Source organism: Solea senegalensis, linkage group LG2 (assembly GCF_019176455.1).
Source record: "Solea senegalensis isolate Sse05_10M linkage group LG2, IFAPA_SoseM_1, whole genome shotgun sequence".
In the NCBI taxonomy this organism is placed as follows: domain Eukaryota; kingdom Metazoa; phylum Chordata; class Actinopteri; order Pleuronectiformes; family Soleidae; genus Solea; species Solea senegalensis.
In genome coordinates this window covers 22,315,883-22,337,114 of record NC_058022.1, presented here as the reverse complement: position 1 = coordinate 22,337,114, position 21,232 = coordinate 22,315,883, and the positions used below count along the sequence as shown (strand labels likewise).

The following is a 21,232-nucleotide window of genomic DNA, read 5'->3' as shown; positions in this document are numbered from 1 at the left end:
CCGAACATACAGAGTAACCTGGAGAGGATCTGTGTCGGAACCCTGTCCTCTAGCTACTGGGGTCCCTCAGGGTTCTGTCTTGGGTCTCTCCTCTTCTCTCTATACACCAACTCTCTTGGTTCTGTCTTGGGCCCTCTCCTCTTCTCTCTGTACACCAACTCTCTTGGTTCTGTCATTCACTCTCATGGTTTTTCCTATCACAGCGACACCCAACTCATTCTCTCTTTTCCCCGCTCTGTAACACATGTAGCAGAATGGATTGTCTGACTGACATCTCTCAGTGGATGTCTGACCATCACCTGAAACTCAATCTTGACAGGACCGATTTTCTTTTTCTTCCATCTGACTATCACCCTCGACAACTCTGTGGTAGCTCCTTCTCATGCCGCATGACATGTAATGTAATGTAAAAAAACGAAAATGCCCACATTCAGTGCAGTGGAGAACACAACATTAACAGGCTAATGAGAATATTCTGCGTCTTAAACATTTTGTTCACATTTCTGTGTTTTTAACAGGGTTGGGGAGAGATTACAAAAGCGCTCAGTTCTGCGGTGATGAAATATCACCAAGTGTCACGTTTGAGTTTTTACTTTGAATTTCCCTGATGTCATTGTGTAAACCCACCACTCTGCTTGTGTGAGGAATACTAATGTGATGATTGTTCACAAACTGAGTCTGAATCACACTGACTCAGAGTTTCTTACACAAGAAGCTTTTTGTTTTATTTTATTTTTTAGATCAGATCAATAACTGGAGTTAGTGAATTTCACCATTTGCCACAAAACATGAAGTGACCTGTAACTTCACTGTACATTGACCGATCTGCTCAAACTTTTCACATGAGACAAGAGACTGACCCTGAACGCATCCACAAACATGAACATGACAGGAAGTCAGCCATTATGAATTTAGCCACCGTTTAGCCACAAAACAGGAAGTGCCCCTATAACTTTGCTGTAAAATACTGATCTGCTCGAAAATTCACATGTGAGACAAGAGACCTGGCCAGAAAACATCAGCACATAAAACCTGAGTCAAGGGCCACCTGGCAAGGCAGTCATTTTTGAGGGTGTAAACATGCATAAAAAGTCTGGCATGTCTGAGCACATATAGCTAACATACTCGATATATCGTGGCTTGTTGTCTGTGCGATGTAGAAAATGACTATATCGTGAAACTTGAGTATACGTTGTCACGCATTTGCTTTTAGCCGCGGACATTTAACTACAGGCTTCTCACACTCTTTTTCGTCTCTCCCTCTCACAGAGAGACAAAACAAACGCACCTAGTTACATACGTCAGTCTGTCGTGCAATGTCACACGCCCTCGCCCAGCAGAAAGGTAGCGGTAGCAGGTGCTAATGGTAAAACATGGAGGAGGACAAATTAATTTAAAATTAATTCCAAAGAAAAACAGCAGAGGATCCATCGTCTGGCGGTGGTTTGGTTTCTAGAAGGAAGATGTTGAACAAATAGCGGTGATATGCAAAATATGTCGCAAAAGCGTCGCTTCAAAATGTAGCAGTACATCAAATTTATATCATCATTTTAGAAACCACCAGCTAGAAAATGAAGAGGGCTGCCACTCACTGTTTAATAAATACAGTTTTGTTAACTTTGACTTAGTTGTGATTTCGCCCTTTTTGCATGAAAGTTTAAAATTAGTATATATTAATGCAGTATGAACAAGAATGTTTTAATGTAGACATATAGAATCATCCTACTGGTGTGATTGTATGCGTAAGTGTTAATTCAAGGCTAAGGCAAAATATCGAGATATATATTGTGTATTGTGACATGGCCAAAAAATATTGCGGTAAAAGGCCATATCGCCCAGCCCTAGACCAACATAAAAAAACACCTTCAACTTCTCCATCTCCATCTGCAACTAAAACAGTTCTCTCCACTGCTCAAACGCAGACTTCCATCATTACAGCCAGACACGCTCATCACCAGGAATCCGCTTGTTACCACTTTAAAAATGCCTAAATCGACCAAATTAGCCTTAACATTACAACACTGGAGAGATGAACGACTTCAGACCTGTGGCCCTGACGTCGCACGTGATGAAGACCATGGAACGACTGGTGCTTCATCACCTCAGGCCACAGACCTGCCATGCCCTTGACCCCCTACAGTTTGCTTACCGGGAAAAGGTGGAAGTGGAAGATGCCATCATCTTCCTGCAACATCGATCTCTCTCTCACCTGGACAGAGGCAGCAGTGCTGTGAGAATTACATTCTTGGATTTCTCCAGCGCCTTCAACACCATCCAGCCTCTGCTCCTGAGGGACAAGCTGTCCGGGATGGGAGTGGGTTCACACCTAGTTGCCTGGATAAGTGACTACCTGACCGGCTGACCTCTGTATGTGAGACTGGGGGAATGCAGGTCTGACATGGTGGTCAGCAACACGGGGGCGCCGCAGGGGACTGTGCTCTCTCCTGTCTTGTTTACCCTGTACACGTCTGACTTTCAGCACAACTCAGAGCTCTGCCATGTGCAGAAATTTGCGGACGACACAGCCATTGTTGGCTGTATCAGGAGCGGAAACGAGGATGAGTACAGGGAGCTCATCCAGGACTTCGTCAAATGGTGTGACAACAATCATCTGCTCCTAAACACCACCAAGACCTGGGAGATGGTTGTGGATTTCCGGAGATCCAGGGTGCACCCAGAACCAGTTCTTATCAAGGGGGACTGTGTGGAGGTGGTGCACACCTACAAATACCTGGGAGTACAGCTGGATGGCAGGCTGGACTGGACCACCAACACAGATGCTCTGTGCAGGAAAGGACAGAGTCGTCTGTACTTCCTTAGAAGGCTGGCATCCTTCAACGTCTGCAGGAAGCTGCTACAGACCTTCTACCAGTCTGTGGTAGCGAGTGCCCTCCTGTACACAGTGGTGTGCTGGGGGGGCAGCCTAAAGAAGAAGGACGCTTCACGCCTGGACAAACTAATAAGGAAGGCAGGCTCTGTTGTAGGCACAGAACTGGACAGTCTGACATCGATAGCTGAGCGATGCACACTCAACAGGCTCCTGTCCATCATAGACAATCCACACCATCCACTACACAGCACCATACACAGACAGAGGAGCAGCTTCAGTGACAGACTGCTGTCAATGTCCTGCTCCACAGAAAGACTGAGGAGATCATTCCTCCCCCATGCCATCAGACTCTTCAACCTGCATCATACATGACACATACACGCAAGCGCACATGTACATCTCATTCTACAACGCCTTTATATTTTTTATATATTTTTTCTTTTTTATACATATGTTTCAGTTTATATTTAGACTGTACATAGACCTGCATGCCTCTTACGTTTCTATCGTGTAACTATTTCACTTTTCTATTGTTTCTATCGAGTATCTATCTATCTATCTATCTATCTATCCATCATTATATTTAATGTTTTCCTTTATTTGCTTATCACCGACTTCCAACTGAAAATGCAACAGTTGCTCATGTGAGCAGCAATCCAACAGCTCCTCTGACGGTACTTTCAGAAACTTTTCTACATTCGCCACTGCTCAGCCTCTCAACACAACACCGACACAAAATCCACTACTTTCATACACAAGAACAGCACTACGACCTCAATCATCTCCCCTGTAGCCCTGTCCCTCTAACTCACCTAACCAAACACTAACTAAGCTCCCATCTTCAGGTGGTAGTTGTGGTGGGTATTTATGCATGTAACTACCGCTGACTCTGCAATGCAACCAGTATCTGGCACCTTCGCCAGACCACACCACAACCAAAGGAGTCTGCACATAAGCCTAACAGGGACGAAAACAGCAGAGACTTACAGCTCTGCACCGGACTGCTGAACTCTCTGCCACATGCACCTTAAACCTGGCAGAGCCACTACAAGAAAGCTCCAAGCAGCTGCTTAGTTGGCTCTCAGTCTTTGTGAATCACTGCATGCAGAGGCTCTTCACTGTCCATGGTGATGAAATATATCTGAGTATTTTGCCCTGCTACTGGCATCTCAAAGCCTTAAAATGACAACATATGTATATAAAATTACAATTTTGACATTTGAGTAGAGAATGGTTTAATCATTTAGGGGCATAAATGCAACACTCTGATTCCACATACATTTACTATGTTATATATATTTTGAGAATATTTAAACCTGGTGTTAGTCAGTACCATGTGCCATGCTGCACCTGATACTGCCTCCTGCATGGTGTTACATCATGGAGGAAATGTGAGTGTACTATATTCAGTTCTGTAGTGTAGGTTTACATGCAGAAAGAAACATGTGAGACATGTGGGACAAGCGGACCTCCAGTTCATTAGCTCGACCATCTGCCCACCTCTTAAATTTTTTAAAACCATCAATTCAGAATTGTCATGAGCTGAATAAAGACAGCAATGTGTGGAGTGGAGAGGAATCATTATCTGTAATTATTTTCCTGTGTCACATTGAAAATGATGATTACATTAACTGAATATGCTCTGTTCTTATGAAAAACATGTTTTCCCATTTTTCTTAGTTGAGGACAAACATTTATTTAATGCCCCCCTGAATTGAAATACTATGGACAACATAATATTTATTTATTTATCTGTATAAACCAGTGTATGAGTTTTCCCACCCTGCCTCTCATGCCCCACACCTCACTGCCCCCCCACCCCACTATTTGAGAATATATTTATTTCTATATATATATACACATATATGTATATATATATATATACACACACATATAAATACATATATGTATATATATAGTAAGTCCATGCACCTAATCCTTCTTGAAGAATACTGTATCTCTGTCACTCTGTTGTAAAATCTGCCCTCTAAGTAGAACAAGAGCATGCAGCGACGTGCACCTGTTACCCATTGTGCCTATGGGGCTCAGCACTGCCCAACCTGTCCTCCAACTGTATTGTAACTATGGGTTGTTTTTTCCAAAACCTGAAACGTAACTATGGGTTGTTTTGGGCGCTGGTTTGCACATGTGTTACTGAGGTTAGGGTTAGGGCAAAGACAGCGTTAGGCAGTAAAAATTTTAAAATTGGTACAGGGAGTCGAACCCTTGTCGACCACACTCTGGTGCAGTGCTCTCGTCACTGAGCCGACTGCTGGTGGTGACTTTGGTGAAGCTATAGATAGCAGTTCCAAGGTACTACCAGGTTGCTGTCATACAACCGCTAGGGGCGCTGGTTTTCAAAACGTAGACATAGGTCGTAATTCCTACTATATATATATATATATATACACAATATATTCAAAGTTTCATTCCATATATTCAAGGTTTCATTTCCTGAGCGGCATGCCATAATATATGTACAGTGGGGCAAAAAAGTATTTAGTCGGCCACCAATTGTGCAAGTTCTCCCACTTAAAATAATGTCAGAGGTCTGTAATTTTCATCATAGGTACACGTCAACTGTGAGAGACAGAATGTGAAAATAAAATCCTGGAAATCACATTGTAGGATTTTATTAAGAATTTATTTGTAAATTATGGTGGAAAATAAGTATTTGGTCAATAACAAAAGTTCAACTCAATACTTTGTAATATAACCTTTGTTGGCAATGACAGAGGTCAAACGTTTAATGTAGGTCTTCAACAGATTTGTACACACTGTAGCAGGGCAACACAGACTTTCAACTTCCTCCACAGATTTTCTATGGGGTTGAGGTCTGGAGACTGGCTAGGCCACTCCAGGACTTTGAAATGCTTCTTACGGAGCCACTCCTTCGTTGCCCGGGCGGTGTGTTTGGGGTCATTGTCATGCTGGAAGACCCAGCCACGTTTCATCTTCAATGCTCTCACTGATGGAAGGAGGTTTTGGCTCAAAATCTCACAATACATGGCCCCATTAATTCTTTACTTAGCATGGACCAGTTGTCCTGTCCCCTTTGCAGAAAAACAGTCCCAGAGCATGATGTTTCCACCCCCATGCTTCACAGTAGGTATGGTGTTCTTGGGATGCAACTCAGCATTCTTCTTCCTCCAAACACGACAAGTTGAGTTTGTACCAAAAAGTTCTATTTTGGTTTTATCTGACCACATTCTCCCAATCCTCTTCTGGATCATCCATATGCTCTCTGGCAAACTTCAGACGGGCCTGGACATGTACTGGCTTAAGCAGAGGGACACGTCTGGCACTGCAGGATTTGAGTCCCTGTCAGCATAGTGTGTTACTGATGGTAACCTTTGTTACTTTGGTCCCAGGTCTCTGCAGGTCCTTCACCAGGTTCACGTGTAGTTCTGGGATTTTTGCTCACCGTTCTCATGATCATTTTGACCCCACGGGATGAGATCTTGAGTGGAGCCCCAGATCGACGGAGATTATCAATGGTCTTGGATGTCTTCCATTTTTTAATAATTGCTCCCACAGTTGATTTATTCACACCAAGCTGCTTGCCTATTGTAGATTCACTCTTCCCAGCCTGGTGCAGGTCTACAATTTTGTTCCTGGTGTCCTTCGACAGCTCTTTGGTCTTGGCCATGGTGGAATTTGGAGTCTGACTGTTTGAGGCTGTGGACAAGTGTCTTTTATACAGATAACGACTTCAATTAGGTGCCATTAATACAGGTAACGAGTGAGAGTACAGAAGAGCTTCTTAAAGCCCACATAGACCGGAAGCTCCAATTAACGCTGCGTTTGTGTGTGTATCTGCGTCATTACCTCGTTTATGAAACCCTAAAGTTTCAGAACAAACAGTTCAGCCACTGCTGAGAAAATAGTGTTGTATTGTTTTCCTGGGCTCTGCGAAGCGGATCGGCACTTCCTTAATTTAATGTCATCATCAGAAATCCGCACCACTCCTCACCACTGTAGCGCCTCCTGGTGCGGGCACTAGTCCAGGCACATCTGGTTGCGTACATTCAACCGCAGAAGAAGAAGAACTACTCTCATTGTAGCTGCTGAGATGCAGAGCATCCACTGTGCCAAAGGGGGAGCTGTGTATCTGAGAGCTGGCTTATCTATTACGTCACTTCCAGGTACCTGGCCAATCACAGGACAGTGGGAAAGCTCTCGTTGGCTGGCCAATCACAAACACAGTCCACATTCTGGGGGTGTGGTTTTGGTCTGAAACAGCGCAGCTGACAAGCGTCAGTGAGGAGATATTTTGATCGGCTGGTTTGCAGCGATTAGGAGGTTTTTAACCATGAAAACAAGTTAATATATGTAAGTAGACCTCCATAACTAACATATATGTGCGATACAAGCATGTCACCTTTAAAGAAGAAGTTACAGGTCTGTGAGAGCCAGAGATCTTGCTTGTTTGTAGGTGACCAAATACTTATTTTCCACCATAATTTACAAATAAATTCTTTATAAATTCTACAATGTGATTTCCAGGATTTTTTCACATTCTGTCTCTCACAGATGAAGTGTACCTATGATGAAAATTGCAGACCTCTGTCATCATTTTAAGTGGGAGAACTTGCACAATTGGTGGCTGACTAAATACTTTTTTGCCCCACTGTATGTGTATCTATATATAATTACACACACACACACACACACATGTATATGTGTATATATATATATATATATATATATATATATATATATATATATATATATATATATATATATATATATATATATACATATATACTATGTACTACATATATCGTCTCCAATGTTCTTTGTCTAATGGCCTCCAAATGGAAATGAGCTCACATAGGATAATTCAACTAAACAGACCCTGAATTTTAATTAACTATGTAGTTTTGACTTGAAATCCGCGTTACGCACGCACTTCTGCAGATAAACTGTCACCATATTGGCTTTCGATAGATTTCACTAGAGCGGCGGCACACGCGCCTCTCCGTTCCTGTCAGTGGAATACAGAGGAGAGAGAGAGGTGGGGGAAGTGGGCAGACCTGTCGTTTCTCCCCGTGTCCAGATTCATCCTGTAGTCTGTCTCGCGCCTGTTGACCATGGGGACAGAGACACGAGCTCTTGGAGGAGTCGCTCAGTGACAGCTGCTGCTCTCTGCACTCACAGGCGTGACGGACAGGTAGAATCCGTGAACGGTAGCACAGACATGCAGTGAGGTGAAGTGTCGCGTTTATTGTGGACTTAGTGGCTGAGGATGGGGCTGCTGTAGCCGCTGGAGCGGAGACCGGACCCGAAGGTTTGTGTCTGGCTTTTGTCTGCGCTCCGTCCTTCCGGTGGACCCATCTGACAGGACCGGAGAAAAGGACGGAGACAGCACTATTGTTTCGACGGAGACATGGCAGCGGCCATCGCCAGCGGTTTGATCCGGCAGAAACGACAGGCGAGGGAGCAACACGCCCACCGACCGACTGCTCACCGGCGGCGGAAGAGCCCCGGTAAAAAGCAGGGGCTGTGCAACGGCAACCTGGTCGACATCTTCTCTAAAGTCCGGATATTTGGACTAAAGAAGAGGAGACTTCGGAGGCAAGGTGTGCGGAGAGGCTACACGCACATACACACACACACACACACACACACGCGCACACACACGTTCTCGCGCAGCATTAGGGCACTCATAGACGTAATTAATTCCCGAGCCCCCTACACTAACTTAAACCATCACAACTTAATGGCGAAATATAACCCTTAACCTAATATAACACTTAATCCCCCGAAAAAGCCATTCAAAGTTGTGAGGACCAGACAAAATGTCCTCAATATTCCAAAATGTCCTCACTCCCTATGGTTCATATGTTCATAGATGCACATACAAGAACACACAGGTTTGTGCAGCTATTCTTCTTAGGAATCTGCTTCGATGTCCATTCAACAATAACAGTTAATACCTAACCTTAACCTAACCACAATTCAAATCACACAGAGACAGGTGTTTGCACAGCTATTCGTCTTAGGACGCTGCATTGGCTTCCATTCATTTGGACGTCCTAAATAATAAAGTGTTATCCCAAACCTTGACCATAACCAGATAATGACTAACACAAACCTAAATTTAACCACATTATAAAAACGTAACCCTAAAACTGACAAGGTCAGTGTTTATGCCAGAAAACGTCCTAAAAAAGTAACAAATACAAATATGCACACACACAAACACACACAGTCATGTCTTTACGGTTCAGTTATTTTCAGGTATTTTCATTATTGAAGCCATAGACTTACTCTCTGTGTGCATCTCAACCATGCTCATCAATGAGGTCATTTTCATGTCCTAATTCAAAGTTACAAGTCATAAACATCTGACTTTGCCTCAAGAAACATAATAACAGTCGGGAAAATCACATTGACATTGCATGAAACATTTTTTCTTTACTTGGAGGTCAGATGAGTGTAAATATCAAAGACCATATCAAATCTAGTTCAACTCAAATGTGTGATATCATGGGATGGATATTTATGATGTATTGTGAGCATCAAAGCTGAAAGTAAATGCAAACTGATGAATTGTTGTGATTGTGGGCTTTGGTGTAAGTGATGGAAAGCAGAGGCTTTGAGTACTGTTGTAATCAATTGATTGTGTGAGGAAAGCAGCAAGTGACGGCAAACAGAGCGAGGGAGGAGAGATGGATTCAGGAAATGAGTTAGCAATTGGAGGGGAGGCTGAGTACAGACGACGAGATAGAGGGGAGGCAGACATGAGGAGTCACGTTGATGGGAATAGGATTTCACCAGTTCGGTCTGGTGAGGGAAGGATATTAAGGAGTCAGAATTCCACATCGTTGTGGGAGATCCTTTCCTTCCTCCACCTCCTCCCGTTTTCATTTAGTTTCCTTGTTGCTTCGCTTTCTCCAGTTTTCTCTCTCCTCTCTTCCAATGCTTTTGGCCTGATACCCTCTTTACAGTCCTTTTTCCCTTCATGTCCTTCCAGCTATCAGTAACCGCCTTCTCCCCTCCCTGTTTTCCTTGTCTCATCCTATTTGTCACCTCTCTTCAACTTCCTTCACATTACTACAGAATTCAATTAAATGAAATTAAATTTTATTTATATAGTGCCAAATCATAACATACATTATCTCAAGGCACTGTACATCATGGAGAGCAGAGAAAACCAACAATTCACACAATGAGCAAACACTAGGCATCAGTGGAGAGAAAAAAACTCCATTTTAATAGGAAGAAATCTGTGACAGAACAAAGATATGCAGTCATCTGCCTCAGTTGGGGTAATAATAGTTGCCTCAAAACTGGATCTGGATCCTGCAACCTGCAAGATGAGGACAGAGAGAGAGAGAGAGAGAGAGAGAGAGAGAGGAAGGAAAGACACAAACTAGGGAGAGAAAGAGACAAGGTTAATGACATGTAAAAAGTCATAATCATATCCTGGGTGTGAGAGAGTGAATGTGCGTGCACCACAGAGAAATCCCCCAGCAGTTTAGTTCTATAGCAGCATAAATAAGAGATGGTCCAGGTTTCCCTGAACCAGCTCTAACTATAAGCTTTATCAAAAAGGAAAGTTTTAAGTCTAACTTTAAATACAGAGAGAGGCTCCGCCTCCCGAACTATCATTGGAAGCTGGTTCCACAGGTGAGGAGCCTGGTAACTAAAGGCTCTGCCTCCCATTCTACTCTTACAGACTCTGGGAACCACAAGTAAACCTGTATTTTGTGACCTAAGTGGTCTATTAGGGTGATAGGGTAAGACGAGGTCTTTCAGGTATGAAGGGGCCTGACCATTAAGTGCTTTGTACGTGAGGAGGAAGATTTTAAATTTAATTCTAAACTGTACGGGGAGCCAGTGTAGAGAAGCTAACACTGGAGTTATATGGTCTCTCTTTCTAGTTCCTGTCAGAACTCGTGCTGCAGCATTTTGAATTAACTGAAGGATTCTAACAGACTTGTTAGAACATCCTGCTAATAAGGAGTTACAGTAATCTAATCTAGATGTAACAAAAGCATGAACTAGTTTTTCAGCATCCTGTAAAGATAGAATGTTCCGCAGGTGGAAGAAGGCTGTTCTGGAAATTAGTTTTATGTGTGAATCAAATGACATTTCCTGGTCAAAAGTAACTCCAAGGTTCCTCACAGTGGAACTGGAAGCCAGGGTGATGTCATCTAAAGTGACAATGTGATCAGAAAGTTTTTCTCTGAGGTGTTTAGGGCCGAGTATAATGACCTTCACAATTAACTTTTGTTTGTAGTGAGGCTTTATCATTAACATGAACAAACTAGAATCTATCAGATAAGTATGATTTAAACCAGCAGAGGGCAGCACCTGTGATCCCAAGAGTCTGCTCCAATCTCTGCAATAGAATATTATGATCATTGGTGTCAAATGCAGCACTAAGATCTAACAGGACAAGTAAAGAGAATAGACCATTATCTGAAGCCAAGAGAAGGTCGATACTTACTTTAACTCAGTGGTTCTCAATTATTTTCTGTCATGCACCCCCTAAAGGACAGACATTTTTGAATTACTATTGAGAACCTGATGATATTTATTTATTTATCTGTATAAACCACTGTGTGAGTTGTCTTGTCCTGCCTCTCATGCCCCACACCTCATCGCCCCCCCACCCCACTATTTGAGAATATATTTATTTCTATATATATATTTTATATTCTTATTTTCTTCAAATAAAGAAGAAGAATAAGCAGCTCCAGCTTTATGTAGGGCTTTTTTGTAAGCTACAAAACCATCTTTCCAGTCTACTTAAAATTCCTCTAGATTACTGGAACACCATTTTCTTTCTAATCCACGTACCGCCTGGAACTACTCGGTGCCTGACCCACCCGGCCTGTTCGACGGTCATGACGGCCCATGTACATAAAGCACAAAAACATGTACCAGAAGCATATTGCTGCCACCCCAGCAAAATAAAAACAGATCATTATCATGAGTTTATTGTTAAAACCAATAGACATTTCACGTTTTAACATTGTTTTTAGAATATATGTATATTATTCTTACAGTATAAAATTGTTTATTCTTCTTAAAATATAAATATAGTGTTCTTACAATATATGTATATTGGCAGAACTATTTAACAGGATATTGTTTTCACAATAACGTTACAACATGATACTGGTCTGTTTTTATTTCATTTCATCTCACGTTTAGGCATTTCTTTTAGTTTTTAGTTTCACCTTTGTTTTCCATCTCCTGCTTCTGTGTTTCCAGCTGTGGGAGCTCCAGCTAAAAGTTTGGCAACATCCACTATCTCTGCTTTGTGTGTGTGTGTGTGTCTCTCTGTGTGTGTGTGTGTGTGTGTGAGAAACGAGTTATGCCAATATCTGTCTTCCAGAGGTTTTATGTGGGACACAGACCTGACTCAAACTGATCTGTGGTGAGAAAGTATGACCAGCATGTCTGCAGCTTGTCTCATTTGTGAAGTTGAAACATCGGTGGCATTCTTTTGGGAGCAATTGTACTCAATAAATTACTAAATAACTGTTAACCCACCAGGCTGACTTAGAGCGGAAGATTTGATGGATGGGATTTATTTATGAGAAAAATAAATAAAATCATTTCAAGCAGCTCCCTCAGATTGTGCGTCATGAATGCGAACAGAGAAATTGAAATATGACTGATTTCAGTCCATTGCAGATGGCGGTTTCTGACAGAGCAGTGTTAATTTAATTTAATTGTATTTTCTATATAGCACCAGATCACAACAGAAGTCATTTAAGGTTACCTTTCATATAGAACAGGTCTATATTTTGTCCTTTTATTTTATCTATGTTATTTACACAGCATGTAATTTCTGTCTCTACATTTCCTCCCAGTTCTCCTCAGCTCTCAGTATCGCACACATACACATGTTGCACACATAGGTGAGCACACTCCCACCAGCAGACAGAGAGCACGAATCACGGAGTAGTTCTCCTGCTCCAGGTACAAGTACAGAAAAGATCCAAGGACCTCTCTCTCGGTCGACCACTCGCGCAAGTGCACACACACAAATACACTCATTTAACTGCACCTCTCCCTCACTGGAGGACTCATTTATGCTCATTTAAAAAATAACTACAAAAAAAATCCTGTTGTATAACGTGTAACCGTAGATAATTTGAAAAATATGTGATACAATTTTTTGGTCATACTGCCTAGCACTAACTAATCAACTAACTAACATACATGCATGTATGCATAAATAAATAGATAAATAAATAAAAGAAACACATGAATACAATGACTCCTTTAACTGTTTGGGTAAAAGGGGAAACACTGGAAAACTGTTTGAACACTGATGACACGAAATACCACAGCTGTCAGCTGGAACAATTTTTACTGAAATATAGCCTTTGTTTATTCATAGGTACAAGGAGCTTACAGGATTGTGCTTGTGTGGGGGATGCTGACCGTTTTCATCATTGGTTAATATGCTCATTTATTAGCATGATTGTTTATCCAGTATTATTGAACATGTTCATTAAGCAGCTATTTTACTGATTTCATTGTGGGTAGGATCTAAAGACTTGATGCTATTATTAGCAAGTCACACTTTTTCATGCACAACAATTCTGATTAAATAAAACCAAAAATTGGGGGGGAAAAAAAGACACAGGAATATGTTATTTAAAACATATACACATGAATCTTTAATAAAAGGTTGCGAAAATTCTTCAAATTTCTTTGGCAACCACAAATAAATCTCCCGTGACCCATCTGTGACATTTGGAACCATTTCATTTCAGTTGAGTTTAGTTTAATATTCTTCAAAAATCACATTAAAATGCTCCATTTTGTTTTAAATCTGTAACACAGTAAATACTGAACACAAACCAAACACATCGCAATTACCTATTTTAATGATTTAATTGTCTGACCCTGTAGCAGCAAAAGTGAAAGGGAAGGTCTTCAAGATGATTGTGAGACCAACTGTGATGTATGGCTTGGAGACAGTGGCACTGTCTGAAAGACAGGAGGTGAAGCTGGAAGTAGCAGAGCTGAAGATGCTGAGATTTGGTGTCCCCACCAGTCCTTGTAACCAAACCTACACCCTTGATGTTGAAGGGAAGACCACAGAGAAGGTTCATGGATGTTGTGAAGGAGGACATAAGGACAGGAGGTGTAGCTGAAGAGGACACCCCTATCACACAAGTGATAGGGCAAGATGGAAGACGTACTGTGCATGTAAATGAGGGTGACTTCAGTTGCATGATGATATTTTATTTGTCAGACTGGGGCGGATTAATAGACAATATGACATGAATATGACATGTCAAATCAGCACAGCCGCCTGACAAGGTGACTGATTGAATCAGATCACATTGTTGTGGTGTGTGTGCGGATTGGGGGATACCCTTGCACTGGAACAGTCTGGAAGGGCTGTTGCTGTGGCAACACAAGAATGGGAATTTCCCTAGTAACAGACAAGGGAGGATGTGGCGATACTAGTGAAAGTGGGAATATCACCCTCGCAACATGTTGGAATGTTGCTGTGGCAGTGGCTCTCCAGAGCAGGCCGGATTATCAGTGGTGAAATGGAGAGACACATAAATAGAAGACAAGTTAAAGCAGCAGGACAGTTCCCTGTGGACAAGTATTGATTTGTCATATCCATTAGAGAAGGGAGTTATGTAAATATCAATTCAGACTGTAAGATTATTCATAATAGGGCTAAAGGACATGATTACAAATCTATATCATGATAAATGGTATTAACAGTACTAGTTTTAATTATTTAAATATATATTTTGAATAAGTTGAATAAATTACGAATCATTAACCTAATTAATTGTCAGTTTATTTTTATCATTAAAGCCCACATAGACCGGAAGCTTCAATTAACACTTGCGTGTCTGTGTGTATCTGCGTCATTACCTCGTTTATGAAACCCTAAAGTTTCAGAACAAACAGTTCAGCCACTGCTGAGAAAATGGTGTTGTATTGTTTTCCTGGGCTCTGCAAAGCGGATCGGCACTTCCTTAATTTGATGTCGTCATCAGAAATCCTCACCACGCCTCTCACCACCGTAGCGCCTCCTGGTGCGGGCACTAGTCCGGGCACATCCGGTTGCGTACATTCAACTGCAGAAGAAGAAGAACTACTCTCGTTGTAGCTGCTGAGATGCAGAGCATCCACCGTGCCAGAGGGGGAGCTGTGTATCTGAGAGCTGGCCTATCTATTACATCACTTCCAGGTACCTGGCCAATCACAGGACAGTGGGAAAGCTCTCGTTGGCTGGCCAATCACAACACAGTCCACGTTCTGGGGGTGTGGTTTTGGTCTGAAACGGTGCGGCTGACGACAGCGTCAGTGAGGAGATATTTTGATCGTCTCGTTTGCAGCGACTAGGAGGTTTTTAACCATGAAAACAAGTTAATATATGTAAGCAGACCTCCATAACTAACATATATGTGTGATACAAGCATTCTATGTCACCTTTAATACAAATTCTCAGATCTATTTTTGATTGTTTTGGTAAATGGAGGCAGATGAAACGTAGATGAGGTGTCAAATATTCTAGAGGAAGACGAGAGACAAGAAACATCTCCAGCCACTTCTCAAACGGTGCATCACACAAACAAAGGCAAAGACAAAGTCTAAGTCTTAATGGTTACATGTAAATGTGTGTGTTATATTATTATGATGTCATAATACTAAATAATTATGTGTGTACACTGACAAAGATCCTTGACATATGATATCAATCCATCACCTGAAGTCAGCCTTTGTACCTCAGTACCGTTGTACTGAGATAGGATGCACCAATACAATATTGATCACACAAGTCAAATTTATTGTCAATTTTCTCCACATATACTAGACATACAGAGGAATTGAAAGTACGTTTCACACTATCCCACTACAAATAAGACATGTCTATCACTAAAAAAATAAAGTGCCTACAAAATAAGAACATGTTATAGACTAAATAAAATAAGATAAAATAGCAGCAACTTCAGAGACCAGAGTTTTTGGGGGATGCAGAGAGGGGTGGATGGGAGAGAGGGGTGAGAGTTCAGTTTCCTGACAGCCCGGAGAATGAAGCTGTTTGCAAATCTGGTGAAGCGGGCACGGATGCTTCTGTATCAACTCCCAGAGGGCAGGAGGCAGAAGAGATTGTGTGCAGGGTGGCTGACGTCGTGCACAATCATGGTTGCTTTTCGGGTGAGGAGGGTGTTGTCCGTGTCTTGCAGGGATTGGAGTGGGGCAGCTGTGATTACTGTTGTGGTCAGTGCAGCTCCCGCCCCACACAGTGATGCAGCTGGTGAGGATGTTCATCGGACCCGATGTTGACTAAATAGCTGAATCAGATATTGGATAATGAGGCTGATCTATGATGCTGATTTAGTCCCTTCAATTCTACGTTTGCGACGCTTGCTACATCACGCTGCATAAGGGTTTAGGGTTGCAACACCTGTGTTTGTCCGGGTCAAAAGAGGAAACGACTGAAACGTTTAACAATATATATTACTAACAAAAGCATTTAAAGGCAAATAAATCAAATATCTCCCAAAGACTGTTGAGCAGTGGTGATCGCTTCCAGGATGCTTCTCCAGATCACCAGGACCCACACGGGTACACACACACAGCCACCTGCTGAGTGTCTGCTCTGGAACAGAGAGAGTAAGGCACTTTTTCTCCACCCTTTCGCAGTGATTCGGGTGGGAGCACAGCTGAGGAAGGCAGGTACCTGCTCAGAGGGAGAAGAAAAGGGGGCAACAGAAAAACTGGCACATAACACCAAGAGAAAAAATCGGGTGTTTGGAAGTATTTTACACTTGCTACGTCAACAACTTCGACAGGCACTTGCAATATCTGCAAGATAAATATTAGGAGGGGTTCGGGAAAAAAATCATCATCACGACTATTTGGGACAAAATTGAATTTATGATTATTTCAACTGATTATTTCAAACGCTTACTCCTCAGCAAGGAAAAGTATCTAATGGCTGTCCTAAAAAGTTAGAAGTTAGAAGTCGCAAAATGGTGTCATCACCTAATTTGCATAGTTGACCATATGTATGTAATTGTAATGGATGCTGTCATGGAATCAACAAAAAGTGAGTGTTGTTAAAGACATAGTTGATAGATTCACTTCTAACCAATCAGAAGTGTTGTTGATGATGTGCAGTCAAATCCTTTCACACAGCAGTGGATCGCTTGTTTGTGTTTGTTTCTCAAAACCCTGTTTTTTTTTTTTTTAAACAAACAAGAAAAAACTATAAAACAATGACAATACTTGTAGAGGGGGGTTGTTATGAAGCGTCACTGGGATGGTGTGTTTAAATCATGCAGTCTTCCCAGCAGCAGCAGCTGTGTGTGTAAACCCTGCTCTGATCACAGATGCAATCTTTTTCCCCCACCTCATAATTTATTAGTTCCTTCGCATCATGCTTGATGTGCATGGGAGGGTGAGAACAGTAACACCACTAGTTGCTTTTTTTGAATACTCTCTGAGTCTCTAAGTTGGCAACACTGTTTGCTGGATGACGAGCAGGACAGAAAGAGACAATTACAATATTAAAAGTGTTTTGGTTTTTAATAATTTATTTATTTTGACCGTTTTTTTATCATTTGGGGCCGTAATTGTAATTGAAACACAAGTTTCAATTAATTAGCACAGAGGTGGTTGTAACTCCACAAATACAACACACAAACTTAATCAAGCTTTGCAAATAAAGCATGTGTTGGCAGACCTGTGTCCCCTCAGGTTGCTCGTCGAGTGATATTTCATTTTGATGTTGCTTATTCTGCAGATTACGATATCTTTATTTGTAATTTTTCAGTTTGTTGATGGAAAACCAAAAACTTTCCACACAGTTTTAGATGGTCAGGAGAGGTGACGTCCGTGGGTGTATTATCGTAAGATTGTTGTGATTCAGAAAATTTGATTGTCCTGTGAGGGTCATACGTGACCAAAGCATTTTGTTTTTCACACGTGGATAGGCAGAGGAAAGAGGGCAGGGCTTGAGTTTTTAATACATAACTGGTCATTTAAAGAGGCCATAGCATGGTCCTATCTCACTTATATGTGAGATATGGAGGTGTACTTACAAACATGAAGTCGTTTTTATGGTCAAACGTCCTAGTCGCTGCAAACGAGCCGATGTAAATGTCTCATCACTGACGCTCTCGTCAGAACACGACTGTCTTGTGATTAACCAGTTACCTGGAAGTGACGTAATTGGTTTGTGTATTAAGTTTGTTATAAATACAGAAGAGAAATTCATAATCACAGATTCTTGTGTATGAAAATATTAGAAATGATATGGTACACGGCCTTTAAATCAGCTTAATCAAGTAAAGGACGTCTCATTTTAAGTAAACTTTTCTTAAATGACAGAATTTCTTTGCTTGTGATTTGGGCCAGTTTTTGGCCTCATTTTAAGGCACATTACAGTCCTAAAGTGGCTGTAGATGTACAATCTAGTTTCAAGTATTCTTGCTAAGCAAAACAGTATTTCAGTAAACATCTGTAATACATAAATATCTGCATTTCAGTTAGTACGGATTTATCAATTATTTTTGATACATTATCATTTTATATGAGACCTAAAAATGGAAGATTAACTACTGGGATCCATACATTGATATATGGACTCATATTTACAAAACAACACATTGGTTGATAAATAAAAATATATGTATATTATTGTGGCTACAGACCCACCACATTGCTGTTATTTACAATCAAATGTTCAGAAATAATTAATCAGCTTTATTCAAGTGGAACAATGAGCAAGAAGGAAAGCTTACTCCAAGAATCCTGTAATGGATTGGATGTGCTTGACTAGTCTCTCCGTCCCTCAGGATGCAGCAGGTTACATGTGCCCGCATTGCACTGTCATCGTGGATGTGTGCAGAAATGGAATTTAGGCCGAAATCTGTACATAAATTGTTCATGATTAATTCTAATCGAAGCTGACAACTCTAATTTAAAATTTTGGCTCACTATATGATGTGTGTGAACCATGAAGCTCCCTCTGGACATGGCATGCAGGCAGCCTTTTGCCGGCACTTTGACATCATTGCTGTCCTGACACTGGTTTGTCACTGTGTTCACCCACATTGCAATATGTAGTGTTTAACTTATCTAGTTCATCTAGCACACTGTCATCAACCACCATTGGCCATACATTAATCACGCTGTGGTTTTAGTGTGCTGGGAAAGGCCTACTGACATTGAAACTTCATTGAAACAGAAACTTCATCTAGCATCAAGAAATGCAATAGTCACACAGCTGTTTAAGAAACATTTTCACTTATTGATTAAAACTGCATTAACAATTCTGTAGTCCATGTACTCACCACCATTCAAGCTGTGCCCTCTTCCTGGTTTTGCAAACCGATGGACTACTCAACCGGTTGGAGTAGCCCATTATGACGGGGGTGTTATGTTAATGTTATTGCCTTTGGGGCATTAATATGGGCACCAAAACATCTTTTTTTATGAGACAATTATTGTATATCAGAGCTTCCAAGTCTCACACATGTCAATGAGTCCATACACCACACATGACATATCTATCTATGAATTGATGATGTGTAGTTCATTCATACAGCTGTCTCAAATGAGTAACCTATCAGCCAATCAGAAAATAGTATTTTTTGTTGCACAGGTAAATACACTCGTTGCAGAATGGACGCGCTGTCATTCGCACCAATTTACACTGCTTGCGTCTCACGTCTGCCTGCTAACACACGGCTGGACAGCTGGAGTCGTGAGACTAAGTTTTTCTGTGGTACTTGTAAATGTTGTAAACACAGCAGTATTACTGACTGAATAAACAGGAGCACGCTGAGCTTGCAAGGATTATTAGTTAAATGAAAATATGATGTGTTTTCAACATGGGTTTATTAAAGGCGACATAGAATGCTTGTATCGCACATATATGTTAGTTATGGAGGTCGACTTACATATATTAACTTGTTTTCATGGTTAAAAACCTCCTAGTCGCTGCAAACGAGCCGATCAAAGTATCTCCTCACTGACGCTCTCGTCAGCCGCGCTGTTTCAGACCAAAACCACACCCCCAGAACGTGGACTGTATTGTGATTGGCCAGCCAACAAGAGCTTTCCCACTGTCCTGTGATTGGCCAGGTACCTGGAAGTGACATAATTGGTAGGCCAGCTCTCAGAAACACAGTGGCACGGTGGATGCTCTGCATCTCAGCAGCTACATCGAGAGTAGTTCTTCTTCTGCGGTTGAATGTACGCAACCGGATGTGCCCGGACTAGTGCCCGCACCAGGAGGCGCTACGGTGGTGAGAGGAGTGTTGAGGATTTCTGATGACGACATCAACATATGGAAGTGCTGATCCACTTCGCAGAGCCCAGGAAAACAATAAAACCCTATTTTCTCAGCAGTGGCTGAACTGTTTGTTCTGAAACTTTAGGGTTTCATAAACGAGGTAATGACGCAGATACACACACAAACGCAGCGCTAATTGGAGCTTCCGGTCTATGTCGCCTTTAACATTTATTTAACATGTTTTATTCTGTAAACCAGATGTTTTATTTTGCTACTTTTTATAGCCGTTACGTAGACGCTTGTAACCAGTCAACTTTTTCCACAGGCAGTTGTTCCAAAAACCAAGTCTACCAATTTAGTGACAAAATGTTTCTTTGTTCCATTTTCCCTTTTGTTCTGAAAGGCAAAAATAAAACAATTTATTTGGTTTAGTGGAATTTGTCCATAAGGTTGTCAAGTTTGGAACGTGTTGTATATGTTTGTGTATTATGTGTTTTCTTGGTGGAGGAGCTGTGATGATATTAAGTTGATTGATTATTCTTGATAGTAAGGCTAACCAGTGGGTTGGGCTATAGCTAGCTATGGTCTGTATTAGGCCCCACAGCCTCAGTATAAGGGTGTTGGTGGTTGAAGTAAATTGTCTGTCTGGCGAATCTTAGCTGCCAACCTCTCATCTGTCATTGTCTGTGTCTCGGCAGAACCACAGCTGAAGGGCATAGTGACCAGGTTGTTCTGCAGACAGGGCTTCTATCTCCAGATGGGCCAGGACGGAAGTCTGGACGGGACCAAAGATGACAGCACCAACTCCTGCAAGTAGACACACCACACAAACACACTGATATACACTGCCTGGCAAAAAAAAAAAAAAAAATTTGCCACCTGGATTTAACTAAGCAAATAGGTCAGGTCTAGGTTCAGCAACATTATGAGCCCAACAAATGAGGTCAGCTGCCTACCTGAATATACTGAATGACTGGGTTATTCCATCAAGGATTATTTTCTTCCCTGATGGCATGGGCATATTCCAAGATGACAATTCCAGGATTCATAAGGCTCAAATTGTGAAAGAGTGGTTCAGATGGATTGGCCACCACAGAGTCAAGACCTTAACCCCATTGAGAATCTTTGGGATGTGCTGGAGAAGGCTTTGC

General features: G+C 41.6%; 1 protein-coding gene across 3 annotated transcripts in view; it reads left to right on the top strand.

Annotated features, from left to right (window-relative positions):
* The first annotated feature begins 7,668 nt into the window (after positions 1–7,668).
* LOC122765050 (fibroblast growth factor 14-like) overlaps positions 7,669–21,232 on the top strand; it is a 33,710-nt gene continuing 20,146 nt past the window's right edge. For 2 of the 3 annotated variants that reach the window (XR_006359927.1, XM_044019112.1), the window contains exons 1-2: positions 7,670–8,412; positions 20,780–20,890. Coding sequence is in view for 2 of the 3 variants with exons in the window: in XM_044019112.1 (XP_043875047.1) it covers positions 8,220–8,412; positions 20,780–20,890 (304 nt within the window). In the remaining variant the exon portion in view is untranslated. Of the gene's footprint in view, positions 8,413–20,779; positions 20,891–21,232 lie in introns of all 3 variants that reach the window. The other variant, XM_044019113.1, reaches the window with a different exon arrangement.